Genomic DNA, 27367 nt, shown 5'->3' with positions numbered 1-27367 from the left:
GCAGTCAACACAAGTACAAGACATAAAAAAACTGACATGATTTTTTTTAATGAGAAATACACAAAACTGAAAAAAATTGTACAAATTGAAATAAAATAAAAAATTGCATTATCTTCATAATTTGTGGTATTTTTTTTTCTTTTTTTTTTTTTTTTTTTACATAGACTTTTCCATCATTAACCATAATGTGTTTACTTCAGATCAGGATCCCTCCATTGATAATCCATAATTACACAACAAAAGTCTAGATATACTCTGATCGTTGCCTCGGTGATCAAGCAGGGATTTGGTTCATCTGTTTGGTGGTCCTTTGTGCCTTGAACAGTCTTCCCCCTCCCAAACGCCTTCACGGGACTGGACACATTCATTTGCCAATCTACAGAGCCGGGGCCCCCCTTCCACAAAATGAGGGCCTATTCTCCGCGTATTACTATAAACAAGCATGATCAGTAATATGAATTGGTGCCCTGTCCAGGTTGTGTATCTGGAAAAAAAAAAAAAAAAGGGGGAAATGTTCATTTTAAACATGGAATCTGAAAACAACAACAATAAAAACACACACTGGAAAATGACACACAAAAAAAAAAGAATCCACTGAAGACGTTTTTGACTTACTTGAAAGTTGTTGTTGCAGCTGCCTGACCAGAGCTGCAGTCTGCTGCTGCTGCTGAGTCTGCTGCATTCCCTGTCGTGGGAACTAAGATGGAGATAAGCACGCACAATAATTAGAGCAATTTCAAAGATTTCTATGGAATTGGTGATTTGCAGGTTCTTGCGGCACACACCTCACATTGCTAATCATTCAGCAACAAGCACACAAGAAGCATTTAGATCCTAAAATGAATTCAAATCCAAAAGATTGCATGCTTATTAAAAGTAAGCAATCAACCAAATTGAAAACTTATTTTCCTTTGTTTTTATAAATCTGGATCTGTTTTAGTATTTATGCATGTTTCAATTGAATATTAAAAACCTATAGTGGTGCCTTTTAAGATGCACCAATGTCCTGAATTTGAGAGGTGGTGACCAATTATTAAAGACAAATCAAACTCAGAAGAGAGAGATAAATGCTGAAAATTACAAGATGAATTATGATGTTAGATTAAAAAGGTAGCCAAACTAGCAGCTGACACCTTGGGTGTTTGAATCCTTGAAATGCGCCAACGAGGAGTTTCCAATGACCAGTGTAATTTAGAAAAAAATGTAATATTTGGTCATTGTTGTTTAGTTTGTTGTTGTAGATTTCCATATCACACTAAATTGTATGGAATCCTGTGACTCTCTAAAACTCAAGCTTAAGGAGCTTCAATCATGGAAGTCAGTGGGTAAAGCGTGCAAAACTACTGTCGTGATCTTCTCCTGGAAAGCATACACACTTCCCTCGGCCAGATTAAAATCAACAAACCCAAGTGGACCCTGCTATTCTGTGAAAACCCTGCAACGGCTGTTTAAATCAGTTATTTAGCAGGGGGGGGGAAAAGGAACATTTCCTCAATCCATAAAAGGAACGTTTGATCGTTCGGTTTATCTCCAGCCACATATTGTCATACAAAGCACTTTGTGCAAAGACGTTGCTTCTCCAAACACACTCACGCCTCCTCATATAAACAGTACATCCTGCAAACAACTACGACTGAAGGCGGACATCACCTGCACTGATCCTACCATGGGTTGCTGGGGGGGCAGCGGCTGCATGCTCAGGCCCTGGTTCTGTCCCTGGCCTGGTGGAGGCACCGCAGACACCTGCTGCTGTTGCTGCTGTGGAACTTGTTGTTGGGGAGGAACCTGCTGCGGTTGGACCTGCTGCTGCTGCTGCTGCTGTTGTTGTTGCTGCTGTTGTTGTTGCTGTTGCTGTTGTTGTTGCTGCTGTTGTTGCTGCTGTTGTTGTTGCTGCTGTTGTTGCTGCTGTTGTTGTTGCTGTTGTTGTTGCTGCTGTTGTTGTTGCTGTTGTTGTTGGGCCTGCTGCTGTTGTGGAAATGTTGAAATAACAAACAAAGTTAAAGACATGAATACTTCAAACATTTTGAATTCAGAATTGTACTATAAGCGCTTAAGAGATAGTTCCTCAGTTTGATGCCCCCTCGCCTCCCGAAGACTGGACTCAATCGTAAAGGGGGTGGTGCTTATACCCGCCTGGCCCTTTGAGGCACTCTTAGTTTTGCATTGGCTCTGCAAATTCACATCACTTACCCTCATCCTTTACCTTCACTCTGCAATTTACAAAGCATTAACAATGGCAGCAAGGAAGAGAGCAAAGAAACTTCATCCACTAGGAGTTCCAAACAGGATCGTACTTGAATTTCCAGTACTCATGTAATCATGTTTACCAACCTGACTTCAGTTGTCCAAATATTGATTACGTATTAGAATAACCTCTTTTTGTGCCTTCAAGGAAAAGACACTTTGAGAAAGCCTCCTTTTTACTTGAAGTTACTGATAACAAAGTCAAAGAACCCCTGGATAAATGAATGATCAGTGACGTACTCTGAGTGCTTGTTGTTGTCTGAGGTACTGCTGCTGCTGCTGTGCCGCTTGCTGCTGCTGTTGCTGTTGTTGTTGCTCTGCCAACATCTGATTGGGCCTCAAGCCTGGATGGACACCCTGGCCTCCTATATGACTGAGACCACCGTGCATGATGGGATTCTGCTGGAGGGGCTGGTGGGCAAACCTGAGGTGTACAAAACAAGACGAAAAATGAGGACCGGCAGTAACGTAGCGAGCATAACGTCCAGGCCAAAAGCTTGCAGTGCAATTTCAAACCCTGCAAAAGTTAGAAGAACACAGTCAGCCTACTTTATTATGAGATTTCAGCGTTACTTAACAGCTGACAAAGCCGCAGCCTTCCTTGCAACAAAACACTGACCTCTGTGTGTTCTGCATATTGTGTGCGTAGCCTGGAGCCTGCTGGTGAACGTAACCACTCGGCCTCTGCTGCATTTGCCGAAGAGGATCCACCACAGCCGGGTTGGCTCCAGGATGGGTGCCCTGGAAATTTTGGTTCCCATAGGAGGAAGGAACTATACCACTTTGGGGCAGGTGCTGCTGCATGCCCATGTGTGATCCGTATGTGGTATAGCCCTGAGATATGTTCTGAACAAACAGACAATAGTGATAATTAAAACTAAGTCAGAGGAGGACCGTGATCGATTTATTTCCAAGTGTATTGATGTAGTGAAGCCAAACTAAAGAGCAGGAAAGCGCACATGAGCTAGTACATACAGCGGCAGTTGTATAGCAGATATTTAGAAAATGATCTGACAATGCTGGCATCCCGTTCACACAAGTAAACAACGTTTTAAAATCCCCCAGCATGAGCGTGTATAAATCAAGGTGTCCGATTATATATTCCCTGAGGATTAATGTGTCAGCTAACAAATGCACTTCTAGATGAATGAAAAGAAGAGAAACAAAACGACTTACCTGAGATGCCTGCATTGAAGTGTACGGTTGGTTAGGTGTTATCTGCCTGATCTGCTGCCCCATCATGCTCTGATTCTGAAATAAGAAATGACGAAGACAGCGAAAAGCAAAGATTCAATGTCCTCTTAGCAGAAGTAAAAGAGGATTCATAGTTCTGAGTTTAAGCAGACACTAAAGTAAAAAAAAAAAAATAACCTAACATTAAACTATCCTCATTCTGCTCCAGATTACTACTTTTCCTCAGCTCTACTTGACTGGAGGTGTTGCTCGACCTGTCAGTGTGGATGAACTCACCAGCCTGGCATGTAGCTGCTGTCGCAGTATCTGGCCCTGTGGCATGGTCGCCTGTGGCTTATAACCCATTTGGTATTGTTTGTCCATTCCTATCATACCGGGCATGTTTCCTTGCATCCCAGGCACCATGCCTGAGTAGCTGGGCCGAGTGACCATCATTTTGTTCATCTGTGGGTTGCGGACAGGTCTGTGTGGAGGTTCTAAACCTGGACCTCCTGTGGGAAAAATAACAGAACAAGATATTCATGTTTCAGCCAGAGAAGTTCTTGATGTGTGCCAAACCAGAGTGTGCAATAATGATGAGAGTATTCTGGGCACTGACCTGGAGGTAGAGGCTGGTTCTGTGTGTACATCCCCATGGTCTGTTGGTTGTAAGGTAGCCTGCCATATGTGGGGTTCTGCATCAGCTCTGGTGGCATATTAGTCCCATAGCTGACAGCGCCTGGTGTACGGTTCACATAGTCCTACAGAGGAAAAATCAATTACTCTCTAAATCTGGAAATCTATGTATAAAATATGCCTGTCAGGAAAATCGAATTATTCTAAAAGCATAAACTGGAGAGACAATAGACCTCTACTGTCTTAGTAGATGAAGGTTTCTTCTTCTTGTTGGGTTTCTTCTTGTTTGTGTCGGCGGGCACAGTGGGCACATTCTTTTCTGGCTTCACTGCCTCCATCATCTTCTTCTCTGGCTCCTGGGAGACGGGTGTCAGAGGCTCCTCTTCTTCAGGGGGCAACGGGAGCGGCTCCAGGTAATAGCTGCGAGGTTTGGGTTTCAGGTGAGTGTGGTAAAGCAGGAAACGCTGCTGCTCCTCAAATTTAGTGACCTTGCGGTCCACGCGCACGGTGCCAAACCAACCCCAGGAGAGAGGGGCGGAGTGCTTCAGACCCTCAAAGACATCCCATGGAGAAATCTTCTGTTTGGTTGACACTTGAAGTCCCTGATGGAACAAAGACACAACAGTCAACTCAAAATCAGCTTCTAACATATAGGTTAGTATATGACCCAGGCAGTACTTCTTTTACTTTAAAATCCGTACCTTTTTCTCCCTCGAGTCTCTTCTACGTACGAGTATGCATATTGTGGAAAACTGTCTATTTTGTGCGTTTCCAGCAACTGTAAAACTCCACATTTAACTTTGCCTGCAGAAGTGAAGGAAAGTGAGCAAGGGACAAATTGTTTACCTCCTTCTCAAAGCCGGCGATCTTGTTGCCTTTGGTGTCTATGAGCGAGCCCTGAGGCTCACAGGTTATGACATCACGGGTTTGCTTGGGCAGCGGCAGAAGCTGGCGAACCTTTTCCAAACTTTCTGACTGACGATCTCCAAGCTCTTTCTGTGGGAGTGCAACAGATGGAAAAATGTAGTTATTAACAAGAGTGTGTCTTTACAAGGACAAAGTCAAGTTTTTGTGCCTAACTTCTACAATACAAACCTGCCCGCACATAAAAAAAACAATCAACTAAACGAGACACGTAGCTACAATTAACCTTGACCTTTATTTTTGCAAGTATACAAGCCTTCTGCACACAAGAAGACCGCGCAATCGCTTCACTTTTGTCTCCCCGAGTCTTGTGGTTAGTCGCTTCTAGTCTGAACACAAGTTTTGCGAGACTATTTTGGTACGCGGATTCTATCTATTGTACAAAGGTTATTTTCTGGTGATGCTTTGACTTTTACTCTTGTGTTTTTCTTTCCCCTTTTATGACTTCAAAGAGAAGATGAATAAAAAGCAAGTGGTACATGACTTGAAGCACCACAAAGCAACATAAAACGGCAGATGTAGCGGTCATTAAAAGCATACAGAAATAATAATACATCCTAAAATCAGCAGCATATCTACAGACTCCTGGCTATAGGTGAGAAGGATGCAGGGTTCTTACCCTGAGCTTCTTGACCAGGTTCATGTAGGCTCTCTTATTCTCCTCCATGCTGCCCTGAGAGATGCTGGACATGTCAGCAGCCAGTGTGCCGTTAATCAGCACACTCAACATGTCCAACACTGTTGTGAAGAGCTCACTGTTGGAGAGGAGCAAACATTAGAGGCTGGCAGATCAAGTGACTGAATTTGCGTTTCATGATAATTACAGAGTGTGCCGATAGAGGAATAATGTGTGGATTGCACTTTGGAAAGGGGTTTTCACACTCACTTATTGGACTGCATGTCCACTGTGCCGCTGCTGATGATGTCGAGGAGTAGTACAGCCCACTCAGTGGTCTGCTGGGTGCTGCGCTGCACCGTGTCAAACATGCCACCAACCTTTTAGGAGAGGAACAAATAGTGCTCAAAATATGTTGAACCAAACCAGGTGCTCGATTTAAAATAGTAGAGTCGTCAAGGGTTTTTTTGTGAAATATTTTGGTATCGAGTTAAGAGGCCCGGTTCTCTGCTATAAGCTACAGCATGCAGAGCTTCAACCCATAAAAGGGTACAAAATAAGGTGGAGCTTTTTATAATCTGATTTAATCAATAAAATGCTGGAGTTGCTTTACTACAAAGCTGGTTTACAAGAAGCGCTCACAAGATTGAGTCGTAGTTTCAGAGCCTCGTGCATCAGTTGCTTTGCCTTGCAGTCATCCTGGTACTGGTCTTCTCTCCAGTTGGTGACAATCTGCTGCACTTGGCTGTAGAGGGAGGTGAGAAGGCCTTCCCTCTGTTCATCCTGCCCCTTCAAGCAGGTCAGCACCAGAGACAGGAACGGCTGCTGGCTCAGCAGAGACATACTGCAGAGGGAAAACAAATTTAAATTGGTAAAGAAGAACTCATGTTCAGATTGAGATTTTGTAGTTTCCACAACCTGTGAGATTGGCACAAAATTAAATTAAAAATGTCCTTCCAGCTATAGAGTCCTTGTAGTACTACCAGAATAATGAAATGTAACTGTTCCTAGTATCAAAGAAACCCAAGTTTACCACATACCTTTTCTGTTTCTGCCTGTCTCTCTCTTTACGTGAGGAAGAGCCGAGGTGCTGTCCTTTCTCCAGCTCTTCTCCCGCTGCCTTCAACACGTGGCCTTGAACCGAGGTGGGCAGCTTGGCTATCAACGGAGCCACCAGCCAAACACCTGATCGCTCTGATGAGCTGCAGATCAGAGCGCAAGTAGTTTGGCATCACTGAATTCAAATCTGGGTGCATGACTCAACATTATCACCTTAACTGCAGAGTTTAAGCAAAGAAACATATTTTCAAGGAGACCCCAACGGAGAAACGCACCTTAAAATGGGTTTCATCTTGCTTGTGGTGCTGTTGTTATTGGATGCGGAGCACCCTTGGACTGCTGCCCCATTCCCTGAGGGGTTACTGGAGTTCATCTCAGCTGATTTCTGAAACACCTCTATGGTGGCCTTTGCTATGTTCTCCAAGAGAGAGTAGAGCTCCTAAAGGAAAATAAAGAAGACGCAATCTGATATGTTGGACACCAAAAACTACACACTTGTAATTCTTCTACATGTGAAATATTTGATATGTCAACAACCGTAACACTTACATTGTTTGTGCTCTGTTTGATCATCAGCTGTAGCTCCAGAGACGACTGTCTCATTGTCCATTGGTCCATATTCTACACCAAAGACAAAATTACTTTTACTTTTTTTTTTTTTTTTTTTTACATTTTTGGCATTTGATATTTAGAAACTGTCAAAACTTGGCAGTTAGGCACGTGCATGGTATTTGTAATACATGTTTTCAACCTCTCATTTAGCCAGGGGAGGGCAGCAAAAGCCCACAGTTCCAATTTCAGAAACACAACCCAGCAGCAGCTTATGTGGACTAAATTAAATTTGTCATCTGAGCCACAAACACTCAAAAATAGATGACTCAGACAGTTACAATACACCAGTTTGTATTTTCTCTCTACCTGAAGGATGCGTTTGATACGCTGCCTCTGAGGGTTGTCACCGTCATCCGTGTCCAGCTGGCGGTGAGGGTAGCAAATGAGCTGCAGCAGCCGCTGGGCCTGAATGTTCACCAGCACCGGGTCCTGGAGGGCGCTGCTGTCCTCAGACAGAGACTTCAGACAGCGTTCTCCAACCCATTCCTGCCAGACACAACAAGACAGTAGAAGCAGGGCAAGAAGAAAAAAAAAAAGTGGCTAAAATGGAAATGTGACCAATCAGGGATGCTCAAGCTTAAATTCAAGTATCAGGGTAAAGTCAGTCGTGCAAAATAAGCTTGACTACAGCTGGTTGGGTGGTAATGAAAACAGGGCAATGTGTCATTTCTCAGGAATAGAACTGCACATGCCAGAGCCACGCTGAGAAGAAAATGTGTTTGAATTCTCACGAGGCCTCAGGGCATGTCCAGACCTCAGAGCGACTGCCAGCTTTCTTTCTGGCCTTCATAACTATGTGACATAAGTGACATCTGGTGCGGAAAAATTATCTCGTTCATGCTTTTTATACACATTCGGCTTGTATATACAAGTAGCTCAGGAAAGCAAAAATAGAAAGTTCATTGTTTGTACGCGAGTTCACGGTAGAAAGCCATTTTCATTGATTCATTTTCTACTTTTACATTTCACACCACCTGTGAGCTGTGATTGTCAATTTTGTATTGCTTTCATACATTCACCCCGTTTCAAGTTACAGCCTCACCTGCTGGCAGATCGTCTTCAGCACATATTTGGCGTATACATCCAAGCTGGCCGTTTCAATGGAAACGCTGCGTCCCTCAGATATGTCGTCGAGGCCAGCGGGGTGTGACAGTCCAGAGCCTCTGAGCTCAGCGTCGCCTAAAACAACATAAAGGAACTGATTAAACTGACCAGTGAAATCAGAACCAGTAATTCTGATGAATTATCTACTTTAATCCCATACACATGACAGTGAAGTGTTTACAACCTTCCCGATCATGGTTACGTCGGAAATTTAAGATGATGTGTTGTGATATTACATTTCATTATATAACAGCAATCCAAACATTCCTACCGAGCATAAACACAGCTTTGAGGACAGCAAATACTGCTCCAACAACGATGCTGTTCTGAGAAGCAGCAAGAAGGTGGCGATCACAAGACGAACGGATACCGACAGAGGATTTGTCTGCAAAGTCATGACACGGGTATAAGACCAAAAAATACACTGACAATCCGATAACATCAAAAGTATGTTAAAACAATGGTAAAAAAAAATAAGTTTCTGGTAGTATTCACTACCTGACTTCACTCCATCTTGGGGGACGGGGTTGCGCTGCGGCGTCTTGAAAAGATGCAACAGAATTCGGCAGGTGAGTCTGGCTCCCGGCTCAGAGTCTTGCTCACTGCAGGCTGAAGTTAAGATCAGAAACATGTGCATTCATTAGCGTTGACTTTCTTCACATCGCATTAGAGAGGTTCACAGGTTGTTGGGTTTTTTTTTGGATAGGCCGCACAATTCACTACATCAAAGTCCCACATCTAAATTTAAACCTTGTCCTAGATAGACTTCTCATCAGGCAGGATGAAGTGGAATTTTCATAGAGCTGTTGTCGTGACTGAGGGAGTCAGAACAAAGCATTTAGCACAAGTGAGAGCTGTTGGCATTTGGCATGTGTAGTAGGGTTATAAGATGAGCCAAACCCACCAAACAGCATGGCTGAATGAAGCTTTGTCTCCACGCTGGAAGAAAAAAGATTAACAGTGGGGAGAGAGAGAGGCACTTTTCTGGTGAAAGCACAAACCGCACGGAGGTTTCACGGACCCAGATTAAATGCATCACGTTTACTCTCCTCTCTGATAGAAGTAATGCATTATAGAGCTGGATATTCCCTCAAATGAGGCGAGCTGCGATGCACTGCTTACTCATTTATAGAATGCCTAGTGCCTGTGGGATTAAGTATAGATGCTTGGAAGAGGGCGTGATATGGAAAACCCACATAAAGCTGTATCACACAGGAGAAATTTATTGGCTTTTATGGACAAATACACCTAATTTAAAGGATATTTAAAGAAGTGACTCCCACTTAAGGGCACTTGGAAAAATAGAATATAAAAAACATTAATTGTTATTTGATTATATAAATATACATCCACATACTGATGTCGGCTGTAACATCTGAACATCATATGTGTGAAAAGTAAAGTGGTTAAACCAGTAAACCAGCAGAGAAGTCTGAATACAGAGTTAAATAGTTTGGTAAAAATAAACTTTTGAAATATAAATGTAAAGGATAAGAGGTTAAAATAGGCAAGTCGAAGAAATAAATGGTGAAAATGAGGGAAAGCACAATTAATAAATGGCTCAAATTCACAGTTAAATGTGATGGATTGACAAAGAATTAAGATAACTAAAAGTAATACACAAACAGATGGAAGAAATTGTGAAAAGGAATGGATTAATGGTTGAAATAGTTAGTTCTCAAGAATTGAGAAAATGTTGACATTGAGAACAAGTTTTAAATAAATGGATGAAATCTCCAGCTTCTGTCTATTAAAGTGGTAACTGTTTGAACGTAAACTTGACCAAGCTAACCAAGGGGTACTTTAGTTCATCTAACAGGGCTATGAGCATCAGATATTAAAAGGTTGGGAATAATTGATTTCAAGAATGAGCTGACAATGTGCACAGATTTGATTTAAGTGGGATGCTTGGGAATAAATAACTCTTACCTGCATTGAGGAGGGAAGGAATGGCCACACAGCGAACCAGGTCTTCAAGGAGCAAACACTGTCTGGCAATGAGAATGGCTACGAAGGTTGCCAGGGAATCATGGAAGGACAAATCACTAACCTGAGGGACACGAGAAAAAACAGTCAGATAGTGACTTGGAAACAAAACAAAAAATTGAAAGGTACGTAAGAGTACAGCAATATTTGAGAAGAATGGATAAGAACTGTTCATTTCATGAGACGTAGCGCCACATAAAGAGTAAATAAGAAAGCAGAACTTACATCTACATTACACAGCAAATCATTGAAGCCACAGTTGCCATTGTTAGAGGAGCAGCAAAGAGCTTTGAGAATGCCAAGCCACTCGGCACTCAGGGAGCGGCAATACGCCGTCAGCTCTGCACACAAGATCCCGATATCGTTCACCCTGAAAGCACAACATTACACGACATGAAAAAAGCAGTCCAACAAAGGGAAAGACAAATGTAGCGGTCTGAGGCAAGAATAACACACCTCTCAGGGTCTCGGTGGTCCACACACACATCCATGAGCACGTTACAGACGAAGCTGTAGCGGTTGGCTGGGCTGTCGTTGAGGATTTTGCCCACCATGGAGTGGTTGAAGTTGTGGGCTGAGGGGTTGGCGATGGCCTCCATCATGAACACAGGATCCCAAAGCATGTTGGAGTCTGACGGGTCGATGTTGCAGTAGATCGAGTTTTTCACTTTAGAGCAGAACTCGCTGTGATAGAGAACAGACAGCCGGAAATTAAGGCTTACGTCGATAACGACCACAAAATACACACAACTGTCGGTTACATTAAGCGAAACACGGGCCACAAGCTAACATTTGAGGAAAGAAGTGACTAAAACAGCAGTGGCAACAGAAAGCGTTCTTTTTCAAATTGCTGATTTTGCATCTTACCTAAAGATCTCGCCAAACTTGTTCTTGAGGTGACTGCAGGAGGTGTAGAGGTCGTACAGGTAGGCCAAGATGCAGCGCTCAGCGGAGGAACAGTCTGCCGGGTTCACACCTGACTTCACCACAATGCGCAACCTGTGAACACATTTACACACGTGAATCAAAAAAACACTCCCTCAGTGGTATAGTAAAGAAAAAAAAAGCTCACTTAGTTGCTGAGTTAGTTAAGATACAACTCTCGTGTCTGTGAGCTACCTAATCGAGCAGCTGTAGGGCTGAGTATTGTTAAAAAAAAAAAAAGAAGTCAATATCAGCACCAATACCCTGTCAAAATATGTCCCAATATTCCAGCTCACTAATACCATATTCTAGAGTAAAAACAACAATTTTCCATTTTATGGGAGCTTATGTTCCTCGTTCCTGGCCGGCACCAGTAACCTCCTGGAGAAACTGTCCGGCACGCAACCCTTGTTTTTCCAGAAGAACACAGAGAGATGTACTGTGGCAATAATTGTGCTTTAGAGGTGCAATCAAGAGGCTTTGGTTAAGTATTTTAGGGACATAGCATTCAAGAATGAAATGCAGTGTCAGCCTTCCTGTGGTATAAAAAAAAAAAAAAAAAAAAAATCCAATTAAAGTCAGTAGAATGAGTTTGTAGAAAAGTGCAAACCACCAACAGTTCTTTAGCTTGCTGTTACAACCAAAAACATCCTTTTTACTACTTTAACTATAAATGTAAATGAAGCCTTAACCCTGCAAACACTCCTCTAAAAGTTAATTTAAGAGTAATGACTATAAACCCAGATTTTAGCCACCAATCAGACTCTAAGAAAGTATTTACAAAATACTGTCTGTAGGCATTTTTTGAGGAGTTCGACTGACAAACATTAAAGCTTGTGAAGTGACTTACCCATCAAAAACTTGTGCCGTCTGCTCAGGATTGAGAATGAGGCAGGAGTGGTACCTCCTCAGCACGGCCACAATACACAGACACAGGCTGGTGGTGTAGCTGCCCACCAGGCTGGAGGACTTCAGCAGCAGCTCGGCTTCCACCAGACTCAACTCATTCAGAAGCTGCAAAACACAAACAGTCGACAGATTTTTTTTTTTACAAACGAGGGTAAATAAAGAGAGAGGAGATTTATCTAGATTTACCAGCGTTTAAATGTGATGACAGTCGTGATGAGTACCTGAATAGCAAAGTCTATGAGGCCACTAATGTTGAGGGAGTACTCCATGAGGTCAAAGATGAACTGAATGTGCTGGACGAGAGGCAGGTGATAAGACATCCCTAAGGCAAAGCTAGTGATCTGTTCCAGCACATTTCTGGACACCTGCACAGGAAACAGAACATCAGAGGCAAAATGAGTGCAAAAACAACCAAAAGGACATTTTAATATTTCAAACCTTGTCTTGCAGTCATAAAACTTTGAACAAGTATCGCTCTTCTGCACCAAAATAACTGATTAAATGACATGATTGTTATTATTTGACGATATTCAAAAGGTGTGGGGGATACAAATCAAATTATGCTTAACAGGGATACTTGGCTTAGTCACAAATAAAGGGCTAAACTAATAAAAGCTTAAAGTTTCTAGCGACGAGTATGATGAATAAGAAAGAAGAATGATGTATTAAATATGAAGCTGACGCCTGAGGGTGATTAGCTTGGCTTTGCATAATGACCAGAAGATGGGGGAAACAGCCAGCCTGGCTCTTTCTGAAAATAAAAATAAAACGCTTTATATTCAACAGACACGAGAGTGGTATCAATCCTCACCCCTAACTTAATCTGCAAGAAAATTAATGAGCATCTTTCCCAAAATGTCAAGACTATTCCTTTAATCTAAATATGGGCGAAGGCTCAGCTGTAACCCTGTTGGAAAGTTATCCCACATATGAAACTGAAAATCCCTGAACAGAATAAAATAACTTTTTGACTCCTGAGGCTTTAAAAATCAAAATTCTTCCCATGACTTCACTCTGAGATAAATGTAAGCTGTACCTGAACTAAAAGTCTTAATAAAATGTTCAAATGTAAATTGTTTTAGACATATTATGATCTACTGTACTGTACTCAGGATCGACTGCAGCCTTCATTACCATCTGCACTCTCTAAAATTTAAATAGACTTTGTTTTGCTGGGTTTTCAGGTTACAGCCACCTGAGTGCGTACTGTATTCAAATTGTATTCTGACTAATAAAACATGAAAACATGACGGATTTCCTGGTCTAACCTGGGAGGTGACCTGGTGCTGGTCAAAGTGGGAGAGGTGCTGGAACTTGGAGAAAATATCTTCTGCAGTGGGAAAGGCCTCCGGCTTACTCCTCTTCCTCTTTTGTCCTTCCTCACCTCCTGCGCATAAGGGAAAGAGAAGGGAGAGAAGAAGAAGAAAAAAGAAAGTAAGAGAGGAAGCAGCAACTCATAACTGGTCAGCGGTATTCTCTCAACTCTGCCGAACAAGCCAGCCATGAAATCTAGTTAAGCCAATGGTGTGTTATCTTATTTCCAGCCTTCCTCGATTTGAAGCTTCACTGCAAAAGACACTGCACTTTAAAGAAAAGGAAAAGGGGTACTTAGCATTTTAGCGAAACAGTTGTAAGTTGAAGGTCATCATGAGCTTGCAGAAATGTGGCACAAAAACAGCTCAGCCTACGCAGTGATAATTCCAAAAAACTTTAAAATCACCTTAATAAGGTCACATATATCCGAGATAAATTGGCTGTGTACAGATGAAAGCTATTAGCATAGAAATTGGGTAGAAAGAAGATTGAGCGAGGATCTTCCCCCCCCCCCCCGGGGGTTTGATAATGGCAGGAAAAAAACGCTTGTTCTTTTAAGACGGGTAGAAGAAAAGGGATACAAATATAAAGTAGTCAAAGAGGAGAGTTATTAGGAGGATAACAGCTAGAATGTCCACAGTGGGAAAGCCAGCAATTAACCTTCATGTGAGCAATGTTTTACAAACATCAATACATGATAGAGCTTCTGCTTTAGACATGGCTGCCTCGCAAAACATTATCTTTCCTGTGACAAACCTAGAGCGTAAATGACTGACGCACAAACTGCATGCCCTCAGCTGAGATCATGTAAAACATAGGTAAATCAGTGAAAGGATGATAAAATGGAGGACCCCTGTCTGTTACCTGTTTCTGCTGTGCTTTTGCGGTTGAGCACCTTCAGGATGTCTTTGGTAATTTTCTTGATGGTGTGTCGCGCCTCATCTCTCAGTTTGCCCACACCGTAGAGGACCACTAAGCGCTGGTTGCATTCATGACTGGCACTTTCCTCCTAAAGAGAAGGACAAAAAGACAAAAAGGATCCTCATAAACTGCTGGAAGCAGTCGATAACCTGAGCAGCATTGCAAGAACAATACGAACAAAATGAAACAGATAAGAGAAGGTTTGAGGAATAAATTGAGTAAATTTACTTTCTGTGTGATTGTTTTAGAAGTGTGAGCAAATTCTTAGTTTTAAACCATAATGGAAAGGCAAATCAAATCTGTAAACTACACAAAATTAGGAAAATTAGATTTTAGTTATTTAAAATTAATCTGCTTAAATAATATTTGCTTTGAGCCACCTGGGATCATTTGCTATATTTCAGAGAGTTGTGGCTCATATGTTTAACAGATTTTTTATTATTCCAGACAGTATTTAACCAATTCTGAAAATGGGGGAGATACAGGGGAGAATATTTTCTGTTAAATCATAACGGTCTATTTATTCTTCCTTAAACCAATAGATTCAGTCATTCAGAATATGTCATGATTCAGGACCTCTTTACAGTTCAAAATCTGGTATAAGCAGAAGCCTTGCCAACCCAGAAGCCATCCTTTTTCTGGGATTTCTTTTTGAGAACCAGGCTGTGAGCATTCTCACCTGAGGGATCGGGAAGTGAGTGGCATACTGAATGTGGCGGGGCTGCTCATAAAGCTGAGGGAAGGCAGGGTCCAGGCCTTTGTCCTTACAGCTGGCCTTGCTGTCCTGCTCTGGAGCGGGCTTCTCGGGAGAGGGGCTCCCCTTAGATTCACAGTGCATCGGAGGTGAGAACATCTGCAAGGCACAAAACCCTGAAATTACTTCAAGCGAAAAAAAATTACAAATGCCAAAATGTTCAAGAAAGAACCGGTGCATGCTGTAGAAGAAATGTGCAAATATGACACTTGGTTCCAAACAGTATTTACGTATGAATTATGGCAAAATATAGTGTCTTTACCTCGTCAAAATTAGCACTGGAGTTGTGATCGATTTCCATCGACTCTGACAGACCAGTATCCTGTTGAACAAACAATAACCTCAAGTTACCCTTCTGCACAAGGCTGTTAATTTGTTGCATAACAACAGATGCCTCCAACATGCCTCCATCTTGACACTGCTGCCTGTGTCCTGCTCTTTGCGCTCTGATTCATCGGAGGGCTCGTCACTGGGGGATCGTGGGCGCGGCAGGTGGGACTCGGAAGCCAGGTCACCGCGGGAAATGAGAGTGCACATGTAGATATTGTGGGAAAAGACGTCGTGACGGATGAGCTCGCAGAAGAGAAGGACCAGGTTGGAGAACTCCACTCGCTCGCTTTCGTTCCCCGGCTCCGCTATGAAGGGGAAAGGACAATTTGAATAATTTAATAGCAGGTTTCCCTTGCCAATTCATTTTGAATAAATATGCAGCGCGTAATGAAGTAAGAGGCAAAGACAAAAGGCCATAAAGTTCCTTCAATGAGAGCCGAAGATCAAATGTGACACACTTGAGAATCACAGCCACAGGAGATGAAGAGAAAAAACAAAAATAGACTCACTGAGTGTGGGGGCCTGAGTATCAAGGAACTGCAGCAGTACATCCTGAAAAACTGGTAGTGTGGCAGCGGACAGGGAGCCGGATGACACAGAGCCCTTCTCATCCACTACCTCAGACTCACCACACCTCTGCAAACAGACACACACCAGACAGACGACACACAGCAAACAGTCTTAATATAGAAAACCTTTTTCCAAACTTCCTTATTTAAGCATGTTCATTTTGATTTTTTTTTTTTTTTTGTGGGGGGTGGGGGTGGGGGGGGGGTGTGGGCATGCTGGATCTGTAGGACCGTCCCAAGAGTAAAAAATGCCACTAAGGGTGAAAGGAAAATACACTAAAACTTGTGCTCTTTTCAAACTATGTTTTGGCTACATACCTGCCTGAGTTATATGTGCTCCAATAACTGGAGGCTTTTCTGTGTGCAGCCATCTAGCGATAACTTACATGTGAGGAGTTTACGTGTCTTCTGTTTTGTAACTACGGAAAACATCCTCGCTTATATGTTCCCCCCTCTAAACAGCATGAAACCTAAATATTTGTTTAATTTAATTTTCCTTTTGTTAAAGTTAATTTTATATAGAAAGAAAAGCATTGTTCAGGAATCGGTATCAAACTCAAGGTATTTGTACCGCTATCGAAAATTTGTGAATGTTACTGAGACCTACCCATGAGGTCCAAAGCCAGATCTAAGGGGTAAAAACATCATTTATAATAAATTGGAGCTTTTCTCTTTTTTTCCTCATAAAATACTGAAAGCATTTACAAAATTCTTTACGTAAAACAGTTTGAGCGAGAAAAGATATTCAAGCAGATAGTCATTTTTTTGAAAGTCATTTACTGCCACTGAGCGAAGAGATGTAATGAAGTTGACTACAACTAAATCCAGGAAAAGTTAGTATAGACACGTGGCAGTATCCTGTTGAGGTTGCCGTGTCTCTTACCTCGGCCTCTATTTCAGCCTGTCTCTTTTCCAGCAGCTTGGCCACCACCATGGCCCTGTGTCTGCCAGAACGCTTACAGCACACTGCCCATTCACAAAGCAAGGTCACCACCGCATCATCATCAGGTGACATCTGGACAGAAAGATGCATTGTTAGACAATACAGCTAAAAATAGTCAGTTGTTGGTGCCACATTTTATAATCTGACGGTCAGAATCACTTGGCATCAGCTCAGCATTGATGTTGGCATCAAAATTCTATCGTTTCAACACACTTTTTAGTTCAATTAAAAACAATGTGGTCAACTTTACTACCGACAGCACATCCTACCGAAAAGATTTCGTCTTTTTATGCTTAATGCACAACAATAACGGAGATGATGGGAATCAATGCTTACCTCGTGGCCATCTTTACTCTGGCCTGAACCAAATATCCTGTTATACAGGGAATCCAGTGAGTTGTTAAAGTCAGACTTCTCAAAGCTGTGGTTGTCTAAAACCTCTAGGGTGTGAAGAACCCTCCCGATGGTGAACCCTGGCAACACATAACACATTACATCAGCTAAAACTGCTGTCACAAGCTGTGAACTCGGGTCTGTGGAGATAAAGGAACAGTGTTCTTACCTGCTGTGGTTTCCTGGCACTTATCAAATGACCACCTGAACTCCACCGCCTGGCCTCGCTCCTTAACTTGTTCCTCGATTTCTCGCAACTTTGTACGAACCTGCAGTGAAAGAAGGAATGAGAGAAAAAAAAAATCATCCTGTTATCTGGCAAATAAAAAAAATACCCAAATCAAGTAGGATAACCAATCAGGTCTTCAGTTAATGTGGGAAGTAATTAAACAATCAAAAGTGCTCATGTGTGGTTACACCAGCTGCATATATTAGGAGACAGGTCTCTCCTTTTAACTTGTACATCCAAACCAATACGTTCAGTTTGCACTGGCAAGCTTTGTTGGCACTTCAGAGATTCTTTGTTTTTCTGTTTGTCATATTTTACTTCTATTAGCTGCATCTATGCGTTCAAATATGTTTTGCTCTGTTTGTTGTTCTTTATTGATTTCCTGTAATATTTTTCTTGCTTTCCAGTTTGTTTTTTTTATCTGTTGGAGAAGTAAACAAAAACAACTTTAATTGCAAATAAAAGAGCAGCCAAGAAGATTTTGTGCTGCACACACACAAATAAATATTAAAATAAACAGACAGAAAAAAAACGAGAAAAAAAAACCTGATGGAGGTACCTGCTGTGTGAAGGCAGTGTTGCCTCCTGGCATTGGCAAGCTGGAGGGGGCGATGGGCAGCAGGTCCAGAGGGGAACCCGTCTTGTTTCTGCTGTCAGTTAAAGAGTAGTGCCACACCAGAGCACTGGGACAGCACAACACTATGCTCTGATGTGACGAGAGACAGACACAAACAGCAGGGGAAAGTTAAAAAAAAAAAAAAAAAAATCCATGAATGAGTCATATATCTTACGTTTTCAAAAACCTTACAATCTCTCAAAGCACAGAGAAAAATACCCCTCATACTAATTCTATTGATTGTATATCAGTCAAGATGAACATACAATACCTGTAACATGCAGCTGAGGCCGAACACCAGAGGCCTGTGCTGCGGGCAGATGTAGAAATCTGTGAAGGGTGTCTGTGGCTGGTTCCCTCCTGCCGGCTGAGAGGTTGGTGTGGGGGGCAGCGCATTGCCTTGCTGTGTCAAGATGCCATGGGCTGGGTGCCCTCCTGTGCTGGGGCCCAGAGTCCCGTCACTTAGCAACAGGTTGAGGCGGCGTGTGCAGAAGTAAGCCAGTCTTCGCGACAAGTAAGCAGACTGTACAAATTCCCCCGAGTACTGCGGCACAGAGGAGAGTCACAGCATTACCTACAGCACTCAGTGGCCATTAACATCAGTCAGCTTTTGGAACAGAAACAAAACGAGTGGCTGTGGGTCCCGGTGGGCACTGTCAGCAAAGGTCACCACCGCCAGCCAGACGACGACGACACAAAACATGATAAACTGTAGACAGCTGTAGAAGCCTGTCATAACACAGAGCAGCTTGTGCGCATAATTGTGTACAGCTGCTTGAATACTAATCAGAACTGCATGCTCCCCAAATGTAACCCGTTAGTGCACGAGTGTTGATGCAAGACTGCGGTTGAGATGCCGAGATGGTAGTGGATGGCTGGACGGGTCTACCTGGAGCAAAAGGGGCAGGAGAAGTCTGAGAAGTTCATCTTCACCAGGTCGGACCTTCTCAAAACACTCCAGCACCCACGTCAGGAACTCATGTCTGTCTAACATTCCATCCTGAACACACAAACACAGGCGTATTTTAATATGAAGCAGATGAACACAAGGATTACAGTACTTCCTGTGGATGCCTGGAATTGATTCTTTAGTGAGTCATCGATTGAAATATGCAGTGATCTAAATCTTGAAGAAACCCCTAAGTTCTTGTCTTAAAAACTCTCCCCAAACCTAATGGGAGTATTTTATTTGTTGCTCAGAAAAAAACAAAACATGTTACTTTGTTGTTCAGAATTTGTCTGAAAGACACAAATGTAACAATTTCTCAAGCAGGTAGTAACATACCACAGATTTCCCCGGCGATACGCGATTCAAACAGATCTGTTTATCAAACAAGCTGAGATCAATCCTTTAAAAAAAAAATAAAAAGCTACTGGCCTCCTCTGTTGTTTTGTTCTCTTTATGTTATTCCAGAAAAATGCAACGCAGAATGAGTAATAAGTCCCATAAAAAAAAAAATCTTCTTTAATAGCTAAAGCACATCAATAATTTGAAAAATAAGTCTGTAGAAATGTAACGTGATGTCCGCAACACAATTTTCAGCGCAGCAAGAACTCGTGTATCATTAAAAAAAAAAAAAAAAAAAAAAAAAAATCAATGGCAGCACATTCTGTGTTAATGGTTACTGTTCAGCGTAAACTGACCTGAAACATGAACATGGCCAGCTTCTCGTTGTACTCCCACTGCTTCATGGCCGTGTCCACATCAGCAGGGGTGGCTGGCAGGGGCGAGCTACAGCCCTGACTGGGGAACTGTCTGTAGAACTCAGCCACCTTTTGGAGCTGCTCCCAAAGATACTTCGTAATGATCTGAGTCCATTCTACACAAAGACAAACACACACACGCACGCGCACACACACACAAATGAAATTCAAAGCCACTGGCAGAACAAAATCTATTGAAAGGTGAGCATAGCTATGTATTTTTAGACAAAAGATTACTCAAGACTCTAAGCAGCTTCAAAAAAAAAATAACAAAATGGCGTGTAATTTGCTTACCTATACAAGGATCAATAACATGCCTCTTCTTGACTTTAGTTTCTGTGATAGCTGCGTGATACGCACAGGTCATCTTGATCATCCATGCTGATCGCATGACAGGGACTGAGTACTTAGCCAAGTATCCAAAAACCTCCTCCTTTTTGCTTAAGATTGGTACCTGTGACAAAAGACATTTCATGTGTGTCAGTAATGTTGAGCGAAACACTGAAAATGTATCGAAAAAAAAAAAAAATAGCACAAATGGTAAGAAAACAGGAGTCTGCTGAAACACAAAGGTCAAAGTAATGTATTCCAATTATTTTGATCAGTATAACAAGAGCAGTGGAAATTAAGTTTTTTTCCCTTCCGACTGACGGACTCAAGGATCAATTTGCTAAAATACTCTTAAAACGCTCCATAAAAACCATGGAATGAATCGTTTGTATTGGACATGCATGTACGTTACTTGGTAAACACAGAAGACTTGCTAAAATAGAGCTAAACATTTTAGCGAGATTGTTTTCCAACATTGCCAGATCTGTTTGAACTGAATGCACTGGAGATATTGCACAAACGCAGTCCATGATTTAGTGTGCTGCGTTTTCTTGATGTCACATCAACTGCAGGCTGAATGAAGTACGAGAAACCTGAAACTAACACTCCTAGAAGAGTTATCTGTCAAAGTCCTTCATACATCCAGTTAGTTTATTCTTTTCTGAAAGCAATGGAAATTCGTACGTACTAATGCAACCAGGAATGATACAATGTATATAAGAAATTACAAAGTAATTGTAAAATGATAAGGGGCTCGCGCATTTAGGGACAAAAACCTCAATTTTAAGTTAGTGTGATGCAGCCAAATTTCAAAAATCCATTTGCTATTATTTGTAAGAGCATTTACTGATAAATAATTGTTGAGAAAACAAAAATACTCTGAACAGACAATCTGTAAAAGCTTTTCTTGTTATAAAAAAAATAAAAGCTGTTGCCACTTACACATTTTTTTAGTTTATTGCGTCGATACACCCAAACAAGACAAACAAAAGAAATAATTTACACGGCAGCATGAAGTAGGTCGTTTTCATAAGGCCATTTAAAAAAAACACTGCCGTAACTTGCCTTTTCTGAATTGTTCTTGTTTTTTTTTTGTTTTTTTTAATGTCGGAGAATCATCCAGAAGCTTTTCGCACAACTCGGGCACCATTTAATCACTCAATTACAGGCAATTGTTCTTTTTCTCCAGCTTTCACAACACCAACACACAAATTTCTCCCAATGATCATGTACTCATTGGGAGCAGCCACACTTTATCTGTTGCCAGGCGGTGCTGGCAGAAAAAGCCTCTCAAGTTCAGCCAGACCAATAAGCAAAGCGAGGTCTGTGGGTCGCACGAGTGGCAGCACAATTCATGTGAACGTGACCTGATACGCAGTATCTGCATTCAATTTGCATCAGGCTCGGTATCAGCTATAAAAATACCACAAGTACAAAACAAGTTAGCGCTGCTGGCAGCCCGTTGAGGCCGTCATGCTCAGTATACGCCAGAAAAGCAAAAACAATGGAGAGACAACTTTTCCGCTCGCACGTCATTTTTACTAATGGCAGGAAAAGGTCAAGTCTTTGTCACAGCAAGTGATTAAAGTAGGTTATTTTAAGATAGCTCTGTCACCTTTAGGGCTACTTTGTTCTATATGGCTAACTTTTCCTTCCCTGTACTTTGTCATGAGGTGAACGTTGTCAGGCTTAACTGTATTTAGGCCCAGCTGTGATTTACATTCGAACAGGATTGTATGGTAGCATGCTCAAGTTAGCATTCTGATAGTTAGCAATGGTGAGGGCTGATTTAAAGAGCTATAATGTCCAGCATGTTAGCAAGCTTTGGCAGATATTTATACTACATCAAGTAAATAGACTTAGAAGAGTGCATTTATATGACTATAGGTCAATGTAGGTGGGAAACTGGTTAAGCCTGACATCGACTGTATGTTTAATTATGTAGACCTTTTACTTTTTTACAAAGCAACATATCATTATTTTTTTTTTTTTTAGGGACTCCAGTTCCTTCCTCGTAGAAATGCCCACACGACAGCCCAAAACAATCCATACCGGTGTTTTCCAAATGTAAATATAGGAGAAATCAGCAGAACTACAATATAAAAACAGAAAAACAAACAGACAGACAAACAAACAAACAAAAGCCACACACACAGCAGAATGATGAATGAATTACACTGGTTAAACAGCCAAACCATGCAGAGCATAGCCAATATGGCACCTTTTTTTCCCCCTCCACACGACCCCTTAAAACAAAGTAGACGACTTGTTTCTCCAACGATCATACTACCAGTTACACCAACACAAAGAAAACTGAATTTAGTCTGGGGAGCTTTCAGTGACTTTCAATAGCGACTTACCTTTTTAGCCAGCTGTGTCAGAGGTTTCGTCCCAGCTAAATCCGTGAACCAGTTATTGATGGAGCTCTGTGACCTTGCTGTGACGAGCGAGAAATTATCCTTCTGGTTGACCTGCGGTTTACGTTTCCCTGTATCTGGAAACGTGTTGTACCGCAGCTTCTCTGCAATGATGCTGCTGAAGTTTGAGCTGATCTGCAAAAGCATCGAGGGGAAACAGGTATGAAAACAATAAACAATTGCCACACAACAGCACACAATCAACGATTGTTCGAAGCAAATGGGGCAGAATCTCATTACCTTTGAAGGGTTAAAGTTGACATTTTTGGCACTCCCATGTTCATCACCAGACACGGCTGGCTGGTTATTGAATCCCTGCTTCACATTCAGTGCAGTCAACTCATCCTGAAAAAAAAAAAAAAAAAACACATTTCAGTGCATATTCATTACAAATTTAAAATGTTCATGCAAAGTTACTTGTGTTGTTTGCATGATTTCGCATCCCAAACCAGCGAGTAGTAGTCCGAGAGTATCACGATATGTGCTTGATAAGCAGAGGTGGGAAAAAAAAAATGAGTCAGATCGTTCACTTGCCAACAAAAGTAACAATATAGTAATGCAAAAGTACTCGATGACAAGCATTAAAAATCCTATTTAAGTAGAAGTAGATAAGTACTGGCAGCAAAATGGAGCTCAAGTAGTTCAAAAGTACCGGTTAGGTCCCTCTGACTGATATATTATCATAAATGACATCATTAGATTATTTATAGTGTGTGAGCAGCATGTTGCTGTTGCAGGTGGAGCGACTTTGAACTACTTTATATCCAATGATATATATATATACATATATATACATACATACATATATATATATATATGTATGTGTGTGTATATGTGTGTATATATATTTATTTTTTACTAATGTTTGATTTTAGGTGAGATAAAAGAATCAACCGAAAAATGTTGTGAAATAAAAAAACCACGTCACGACATGTGACCCCTGACTGATTTTTTTTTTTTTTTACTAAAAATGTCCAAAGCCAAAAAGGGAGGAAACAAAAAAATACATGTTTAATCTTTAACTATGTGCTGTAATTTTAAAAGTTAATTATATTATATTCTGCATTGTGGAAAACCTTCATCTGAAAATGGAGCTAAAGCTGTCAAATAGTGGCAGACAATTGAAATACCCAAGAAAGTACAAATAACTCAAAAGGATAGTCAGTAAATGTAAATTGTGATGAAGTAAATGTAGTAAATGTCTGATAATTTAATGTTGCTGACGAAGTCGGAGACGATTGTGATGAAATGCCACCAAATGATAATCCGAGATCAGATTGACGGAGCGCAGCAACACAAGGTGAAACAGTCACTTTTCTTTCTTTTTTTACATTTTCATCACCAGATTATATCGAAATAAAACGAGATGAGGAGGAAACACCAGCAAGGCCAAACTCCGACCTTAAAAAAAAAACAACTGAGCACACAAATTAGTATAAATTACAGTTCGTAGGTTATGAAAGGTTTTTTTTTTTTTTTTTTTTTTTTTTTTAGCTGTGCAGGTTTTAGCTGCCGTTAATTCGTCGGATCAAAAAAAACCAAATAAACAAAAAAAAACCACACCGAGCTAACAAACAATTATCAGTCACGTACTTTAAAATAAATTAAAAAATAAATAAATAAATAAATAAAACAAACGAGGCGAAATGCAGGTTGTGGTTAATATTAAACTGCATAGCATCCGCTAGCCGACGAGCTAGCTTAGCGAAGTCCGGTATCAAACGGAACCGGCTGGTTTTGTTTTGTTTGTTTTTGTTTTGTTTTTCCTCCTTAAGTAAACCGACGAGCTCACGAACTGACAACTAAGGTGCAGTTCATTGTTATTGCCGAGGCCCGACTCGTCTCCATGGGTCTGCTAAAGACGTGCTAGCGAGCGTTAGCTCGCACAGCTTTCTTTGCTGGGGAAAAAAAAAAAAAAAAAAAATGTCTCCACTAAAAAAAAAAAAACAAAAAAAAAAACATTATTCGAGGTCGTTCACAAAAAAAAAAAAAAAAAAAAAAAAAAAAAAAAAAGCTCTTTTCGTCGTATCTGACCTCTTTTTGCTTCGGGTCTTGAGGATAAACGTCCGGAGGGCCGAGCCGGGGCCGCTTCAGTGGCCGGTGTTCGTAACTTAAGATCCCGAAAGCAGCCATCATCCAGCGGCATCACAGCCAGGGCTTTTCCTCCCTCCCTCCCTCAGCGGCCCGATAACGAGCTACGACAACGAAAAACTCACTTCCGGCACCGGCTTCAAAACCCCTGAACTTCAAAATAAAAGACGCGGAGAATTACGCTGAGAATCATTTCTGCACCAAAAAACTGTTGTGACATTAAAGCTAATAAAGCTGTAATGAAACAAAAAAACAAACAAACAAAACAAAAACAAAAAAAACACACCACTTCCGACTTTACCTTGAACAGTAGAGCTTTCGTAGCGCTTAAAATGGCACTTTTGTGCGTTGTGGTGTTTCTTGGTTGTTTGTATATAATATATATAGATATATACTGTATATACTGTGCATTTTATATTTAATTTTTTTTTTTTTTACTGCTATTTTATTGCTTTTTATTATTCTATTATTATCTTATTGCTTCCTGTATGCTGCTGTAGCGGAAAAAAAAAAACTCCCCTTGAGGATTAATAAAGTAACTACCTAACCTAACCTAACCTTACTGATAGAACTTTATAATTTGGCTTTCTTGAAGAAATTTTATTTTCTTGATTCTTGTTGTTCTGGGTTTTGTACCCTCATGGTTGAAATGCACTTATTGTAAGTCGCTTTGGATAAAAATGTAATGTAATGTTGTCAAAGCTGCACTAATATTGTGCTGGTTTGGTATTTACACGTTTTTGGTTATATTCTCTTATAAAAAGAGCTTAAGTGTTATTTTTATAACACCTTAGATGATTATTAGATTTTGAGAAATGGTCTTTAGTGGTGGTGTTCAGTGGTGAAACAAGTATTCAGATCCTTTACTTACCAAGTCAAAATACCGGCACGGCTACTTAAAGATACTCCTTTACAAGTATCTTTGGCCCCTTTGTGGTCATGACATGATTACTGGGCAAACAAGTTCTGATCCACAGATTCGTTTTCAGAATATGGGCTTTTTCTTTAATCTTGGATGGTTTTTTTTTAGCTATAGGATAATTTCAACATCTGTTGAAATGAAACCCTGTGAGATGTTTAGAAGGAAAAATCACTCATATGGTGGAGCTGTTACCACCTCATTTTGATGAAGGCGCTGGAGAGGCTGGTCTTAGCCCATCTCAGACCGCAGGTGAAATCTTCACTGGACCCTCTGCAATTTGCGTACCAGCCTCATGTGGGAGTGGACGACGCCCTCATCTACCTGCATTCAACACAATCCAACCACTGCTGCTGAGTGAGAAGCTGCGAGTGGTGGGGTTGGACACGTCCACCGTCTCCTGGATCACTGACTACCTGAATGGCAGGCCACAGTTTGTCCAACTGGGTGGTGTTCTGTCTGATACGGTGGTCAGTGGTACGGGAGCTCCACAGGGAACTGTTCTGTCTCCCTTCCTGTTCACCTTGTACACCACCGACTTCCAGTACAACTCGGGGTCATGCCATCTGCGGCAGTTCTCGGATGACCCTGCAGTGGTCGGGTGTATAAGGGATGGACGGGAGGACGAATACAGGGCAGTAGTGGAGGACTTTGTGGAGTGGGCTGGTAGAAATCATCTGCTCCTGAACGTGGCCAAGACCAGAGAGATGGTGGTCGACTTCAGGAGGAAGACGACGGCTCCACAACAGCTGAGAGTTCTGGGAGAGGAGGTGGACATGGTGGAAGAGTACGAGTACCTGGGTGTCTCCATCGACAACAGACTGAACTGGAAGACCAACATCAACGCTGTCTACAAGAAGGGGATGAGTCGACACTTTTTCTGGAGGAAACTTCGATCCTTCAATGTGTGCAGCGAGATGTTGGAGATGTTCTACCAGTCTGTTGTTACCAATGTGCTATACCTTTCCGTAGTCTGCTGGAAGAGCAGCATTGGAGCCGGTGACACCAACAGACTTAACAAACTGGTTAAGAAGGCCGGCTCCATCATCGGCTACACACTGGACAGCCTGGAAAAGGTGGTGGAGAGGAGGACGCTGAGGAAACTGTTATCCACATTGGATAATCCTGACCACCCTCTCCACCACCTGCTGCAGGGACAGCGGAGCACTTTCTCCAACAGACTCATCCAGCCACGCTGTCACAAGGACCGACCTATCTATCTATCTATCTATCTATCTATAGAAATCTGAGATGTGACCCCAACGATTCACTGATTTTTGTAAGATGTCACAAGCCCCCCCAAAAAACACTGATTTAATATTTGTGTCGTATTTTAAAAGCTTGTTATATCATCCATTATAGCAAATCTTCATCCTATAAGTAACTTAAGCTGTCAAATAAATCTAATGGAGGAGAATTTCCATTTGAAAGCGGACAGGAAGTATAAAGTAGCATCAAATGAAAATACTTGGCTACAAGTACCTCAAAATTGTACTTAAATTGAGTACTTGCACTTAGTTACTTTCCACCACTGAGGGTGTTTCACAGAAATCTGGGCACCCGGGGCAATAAGACAAAGTCATCTCACATTGGCCCCTTCATTGAGAAAGTATCACAGTGTCACTGAGAAGGTTGTCACTCAGTAGGAGA

At 41.6% G+C, this 27367-nt stretch overlaps 1 protein-coding gene across 3 annotated transcripts; it reads right to left on the bottom strand.

Annotated features, from left to right (window-relative positions):
- Positions 1-32: 32 nt before the first annotated feature.
- Positions 33-24890, bottom strand: med12 (mediator complex subunit 12). 3 transcript variants are annotated; one of them, XM_069171890.1, is made up of 43 exons: positions 24742-24890; positions 22948-23052; positions 22651-22842; positions 20255-20414; positions 19901-20076; positions 19146-19256; positions 18528-18800; positions 18200-18346; positions 17581-17680; positions 17355-17491; positions 16959-17090; positions 16016-16142; positions 15582-15811; positions 15439-15498; positions 15102-15275; positions 14366-14510; positions 13456-13574; positions 12409-12552; positions 12129-12292; positions 11222-11353; positions 10811-11038; positions 10580-10724; positions 10298-10418; positions 8867-8977; positions 8640-8753; positions 8307-8443; positions 7571-7750; positions 7202-7273; positions 6928-7091; positions 6634-6795; positions 6236-6437; positions 5864-5973; positions 5597-5732; positions 4900-5049; positions 4287-4655; positions 4037-4178; positions 3715-3929; positions 3421-3495; positions 2864-3090; positions 2485-2668; positions 1651-1965; positions 616-697; positions 33-484 (listed from the first exon to the last, which is right to left on the bottom strand). In XM_069171890.1, the coding sequence occupies exons 1-43, from the start codon at positions 24841-24843 to the stop codon at positions 447-449; spliced, it is 6609 nt and encodes a 2202-aa protein (XP_069027991.1). In that variant the 5' UTR covers positions 24844-24890; the 3' UTR covers positions 33-446. The 3 variants fall into 3 exon arrangements, with proteins under 3 accessions (XP_069027991.1, XP_069027993.1, XP_069027992.1); XM_069171892.1 differs by having other exon boundaries at positions 1666-1965; XM_069171891.1 differs by having other exon boundaries at positions 1651-1962.
- Positions 24891-27367: the final 2477 nt, after the last annotated feature.

Source organism: Embiotoca jacksoni, unplaced genomic scaffold, assembly GCF_022577435.1.
Source record: "Embiotoca jacksoni isolate LCO1_2020_lvr unplaced genomic scaffold, fEmbJac1.0.p SCAF_5, whole genome shotgun sequence".
In the NCBI taxonomy this organism is placed as follows: Eukaryota; Metazoa; Chordata; class Actinopteri; family Embiotocidae; genus Embiotoca; species Embiotoca jacksoni.
This window is presented reverse-complemented; position numbering and strand designations above follow the sequence as displayed.

Coding starts and splice junctions, on each gene's coding strand:
- med12 (XM_069171890.1), bottom strand. CDS start 24,843: ATGATGGCTGCTTTCGGGATCTTAAGTTACGAACACCGGCCACTGAAG. Junction 18,347..18,527: donor GCCTCAGCTGCATGTTACAG/GTATTGTATGTT, acceptor TCGTCACATCAG/AGCATAGTGTTGTGCTGTCC. Junction 8,444..8,639: donor CAAAGCTGTGTTTATGCTCG/GTAGGAATGTTT, acceptor ATGTTGTTTTAG/GCGACGCTGAGCTCAGAGGC.